At 44.8% G+C, this 5,090-nt stretch overlaps 1 protein-coding gene across 1 annotated transcript in view; it reads left to right on the top strand.

Moving 5' to 3' along the window:
- Positions 1 to 2,467, top strand: part of LOC119368746 (cytochrome P450 709B2-like) — a 10,512-nt gene extending 8,045 nt beyond the window's left edge. Inside the window, exons 3-5 of the mRNA XM_037633911.1 lie at positions 1,120 to 1,370; positions 1,507 to 1,879; positions 1,983 to 2,467. Coding sequence (XP_037489808.1) covers positions 1,120 to 1,370; positions 1,507 to 1,879; positions 1,983 to 2,420 — 1,062 coding nt within the window. The 3' untranslated portion in view covers positions 2,421 to 2,467. The remainder of the gene's footprint in view (positions 1 to 1,119; positions 1,371 to 1,506; positions 1,880 to 1,982) is intronic.
- Positions 2,468 to 5,090: the final 2,623 nt, after the last annotated feature.

Raw genomic sequence — 5,090 nt, 5'->3', positions numbered from 1 at the left:
CCCTCTTGTATCTTACCTACATGGTACTACAATATGTGTGTACTTGAAACATTAGCTCAGTTATGTAAACTCTCGTTGTAGGCCATGTGTTGTGACATAGTATGAATCTAGATTTTAGCTTTCTAATATTACTTTATTAGTTGCTTATGTTTTTGATCCACATGTTAAGTTAAAACTCTAAATCTTATTGTACCTCTGGATAATTCTCTTTTCTATTTTGTTAAGAGATGGGCGCTATGTCCAAGACTGCACTCTTAATTACAGTGGCATAAGCAGTCATTTCAACCCACACCATAACCACTGAACATATTGGATTTTGTCTAGCTAGTAATTATATGTGTAATATTATTTTATAGAAAATAGGATGGTTTAATTAAACTGTCATTGTACATTTTTATAATATTTCCGTCATAGTGTGTGAATTTAATGAAAGTATTTTTTTCATAACTTCGTTTCATGGGGTGTTAATATAATGGTGTCATTAGTACAAGAATTGCTAAAGGAACATTATTCATGAATGCCAAGCTATCGGAGTATGTACTGTTGTGCATGCATGCATGTTTACTTGGTCCGCATATGAAGACAGAAAATATATATGTTTATTTGGATTTAGTGTTTACAAATTAATAGTGATTGAATGGGTACTTTAGGAACATATATGGCCGTAATTTGTGCTTATTCATTTTTCATATATTAGAATATGCTGGTAATTTAAATAGGGGATATTTTTATTTTATTTTTAATATAAAAAATGGGGTACTTTACATGCAAACTTAATGGGTTATGTAGATTATCGGTTGTAACGGCGAAGGTGGCAATTTATATACAAATTTAGAGGGTTACTTTAGATTATCTTTCATAAAGGCAGATGTGGGTTATTTAGATGTCTACATTTAGGTTGAGTACCCATGTTTGTTGTGGACTACCAAATGGACGGCCGGAAGTTTATGATGTTGTGATAATATCTAGGATTTATCTTTCTGGTCTGATGTGTATGGTTAGGATTAACATGGAGACTTCGTTGGGGCCTCCAATTAGTAGTAAGATGTCAGGACCGTAGAAATAGGAAGCATGCTAGGCTGTTATAAGAAATTGACCTCTAGTTGGTATTCATTGCAGATGATGACAAAAACAATGCTGGATTTTGCTGAAACCATGGTTAAGGAGTTGGAAGATCAAGCGCCTCGAAACGAGAATGGAGAAAAACAATTGGATATCAGTAAATTTTTCAGCGAGCTAACAGTTCATAATATATCCCATGCCATCTTTGGAAGCAGTTATGAATTAGGAAATAAAGTGTTCCAGGCTCAAATTGACCTATTGAGGATCACTATGGAAGCTTTCCTCGACGTGCTGATACCAGGATTCAAGTAAAATCTCACCTTCCTTGAATTTATACCTTGTAAATAAGCGCACCTCAATTTTCCATAATCTTAGTTCTTTTTTAAACAGTTTTCATACATAGTTGTCCTTATGCATCTTCAATGTTTTTGTTTCTTGATTCAGATATCTTCCTACTGAAAGGAATCGACGTAGATGGATGCTCGAAAGGGAGCTTAAGAGCCTACTCACAAAAATCATACAACCACGATTAGCAACTAGTGAATACGGAAATGATCTACTAGGTGTCATGCTTGACTCTTGCATTGAAACCAAGCAAGGAGGGCAGCAAGTGGATCTCAGCTTGAGCATGGACGAGATCATACATGAGTGCAAGCAGTTCTTCTTCGCTGGTCATGACACGACATCTCAACTACTCACATGGTCTGTGTATTTGCTGTGCATATACCCAGAATGGCAAGAAAAGCTTCGAAAGGAAGTCTTGAAGGAATTTGGGAGGGAATCTCCTAACCCCAATGCGCTCAACAAATTGAAAGAGGCAAGAAACATATAGCTGTACATTCTTACTACAATTTTGTACTTCTGTGATCATCTTAGAACCCGTAGCTAACTAGTAGTGCAACAAGCTATATATATTGCAGATGGCAATGGTGCTCTTAGAGACCTTGAGGCTCTACCCGCCTGCTCTTTTCATGCAAAGGAAGACCGTGACCGATATGACAGTGGGATCAATAAAACTGCCCAAAGGCATGTCAATTGTGATACCTATTCCAGTTATGCATAGGGACAAGGAGGTTTGGGGTGACGACGCAGATGAATTCAATCCCTTGAGATTTAAGAATGGGATCACGAGGGCAGCAAAGGTTCCACACGGCCTGCTAGCCTTTTCAATCGGTCCAAGGTCTTGCATCGGTCAGAACTTTGCTATGTTGGAAGCGAAGTCGACATTAGCCCTGATGCTCCAGAAGTTCTCATTCACCCTTTCCCCTGATTATGTGCATGCACCCGTCGATATGTTTACTCTTAAACCAAAGTTTGGTCTTCTGATATTTTTAAGGCCACTGGATAAGTGCAATTAGACTAGTATTTAATTTTTAATGCCGCCATACCTCCAAGAATGGATGAACCTGGGTTGTACTCGATGATACACAGTGTATGTGCCCGAAAGAAGATATACAGTATATATATGTAGTGAATGTATATGACTGAGAAATAAAGGAAACAAAGGAGTAAACTGATATTAGTACTCTTGGTCATGTTCAAGAGTCATCTATTTAATATTTATTTAAAGTGTAAATTGCACCCACCATATAACAACTAGAGTGAATTCCGGTTTTACCCCCTATTTTTACATTTTGACATTAATTAACCCATTTAGCAGGATTTCATCAATTTTACCTCATTAAGTAAAACTATTGCCACAATTTACCATGTTTGAATTTTTTTGCGTTCTTACCATGGGTCCCAATTGTTTGGTCCAGCTGGCATATGCCATATCGATGGGCGTTTCGCTGCCTATTCTCTCAACTGAACTAGTCCTCTCAGCTTCTCCTGACCAGCTCGGGCCAATATGATCCCACCAGCTAGCCCGTGCTCTCCTTTTCTGGAGCCGGCTTAGTAGTGTGTACCGCACCAAAGGCCCACTCTTTGTCTTCGGCTACAAATCGCAACTCGGCTGTCCGGGTGAAAAGAGCAAAAGGTCGGTGGTGTTCGGATCGGATAATCTGGTTGCGCCTTTGGCCGGGGCCGTCCCCGCTTCCGCCGGCTGAACTTCAGCTGGCCGCGCCGCCTACCGTCCAGCCGGCTCACTGCCTGCTGGCTTGAACCTGACTCCTAAAGTCTAAAGTACTGTGCTCCCACCCTTGCGGCCCACTCCTTGCTACAGCTATATAGACCACATCCCGGTTGTCTGATTGGCGGGACCAAAAGCCAATAGAGGCCGGGGGATGGACTTGAAAAATAGCTAAGGGACTAAGGAAAAGAGCGAGCCGATAGTCGGCAATAGACACATATGCACAATAGAAATTTGCATAAGATAAAGGCCAAAGGTTAATTACAGTCTTCTACACCCCCAGTGGGTGGACTTGCAAGCTAACACTACATTTCAAGCAAAAAAACAGAAGCACATAACTCCTACGTGGCACGTGGGCTTCCGGCTGGGCAGCCTCGGGTGCTTCTCTCTCTGCAGCCGTCGACCGGGCGGCCTCGAGGGCTTCTGTCTCGGCATTCGTCGAGGTCGTGGCATCCACACCGTCGCTGGGGCCGAAGTTGGAGCCGGTCTCCTCGTCGCTGGCCTCCTCATTGCCATCTAGGGGCAGGCCGTAGGAGTCCTTTGGCACCTCCTTCCAGTCTCCGCCCGCTCCTTGAAGAACTTGTCGACAACGGCATAGGAGGCAATGTTGCTGACTTGGGCGCCGATCGCCTCCAAGAGCGGCTCCAGATCCGCACCCACACCAGCCCACCGGCTAGCCAGCTCGTCCAAGCTCACCTCTAGATACCAGGAGAGGACGAAGCTCAGCGTCAACTCCATGCTAGCCAGAGGCGCGGAGGCCCTCCATGCATTGACGCGGTCCGGCGCTATTGCCAGCCACCAAGCCAGCCGGGTGACAGTGCTGGGCAATGCCGCGGTCGGCCAAAGGTTGCGCACCAGCTGCAGACCCGCATCGCGGAGCTGGTATAGGAGGTGGCCAACTGGCGACAACCGGGCCTTAGAGGCAAGGACGATCTCCTCCACCATCCATGTTGGGGAACGTTGCATGGAAAACAAAAAAATTCTACGCACACGCAAGATCTATCCATGGAAATGCATAGCTACGAGAGGGGAAGAGTATCTACAAACCCTTGTAGATCTCTAAGCGGAAGCGTATATAACGCGGTTATGTAGTCGTACTCTTCGCGATCCGATCATGATCCAACCAATCTAGTGTTGAACGGACGACACCTCCGAGTTTAGCACACGTGCGGCTCGATGATGTCTCCTCCTTGATCCAGCAGAGGGAGAGGAGAAGTAGATGGGATCACAACCAACACGATGATGTGGTGGTGATGGTGGTGGTAGAGCACCGACAACGCTTCGCTATGCGTTGTCGGGACAAGGCGGTGGAACTACAGAGTAACAAGAGAGAGAGAGAGGGGGGCGCCAGGGGCTTTGTGTGTCCTCTTGGGGTGCCCCCTCCGCTCTATACATAGGTGGAGGGGCGTGGGGAACAACCCCTCCAAACCCTCGGGCTCATCTAAGGGAGGAGGAGGTGGAATCCTAGTCCTCCTCCTTCCCTTCCATACAAAAGTGGACTTTTCACCTTTCCCAACTGCATGGGCCTTGAGGGACTTGTGTGCACCTTGCTCAATAAGACCAGGGCGCCTCCCCTCAGCCCATGCTGACCCTTGGGATGCGGTGGAGCCCTTGGTGGACTTCCGGACTCCTCTAGAAGTTTCCGAAAGCTTCTGGAAGCTTCCCGGTACAATACCGAAAAAACTGAAACTTTTTCTGGAACCCTGAAAACAACTTTCCATATATAAATCTAAAAACAGACACCATCGGAGATACCTGTAGAGCACCTGTATGATCACCTAGTTACAAAGTGATGTTTGATAGCACAGAAGATATTCTTCCACTATCCGGGAGTTGCATGATCTCATGGTCGAAGGAACAGATACTTGACATGAAGAAAGCTATAGCTAATAACTTAAATGATCTGATGCTAAGCTTACGGTTGGGTCTAGTCCATCACATGTTGCCCGGAAGGAGA

This window comes from Triticum dicoccoides, chromosome 2B (assembly GCF_002162155.2).
Source record: "Triticum dicoccoides isolate Atlit2015 ecotype Zavitan chromosome 2B, WEW_v2.0, whole genome shotgun sequence".
Lineage (NCBI taxonomy): Eukaryota > Viridiplantae > Streptophyta > Magnoliopsida > Poales > Poaceae > Triticum > Triticum dicoccoides.
The sequence above is the reverse complement of the archived record's forward strand: the minus strand, read 5'-3'. Positions and strand labels throughout refer to the sequence as shown.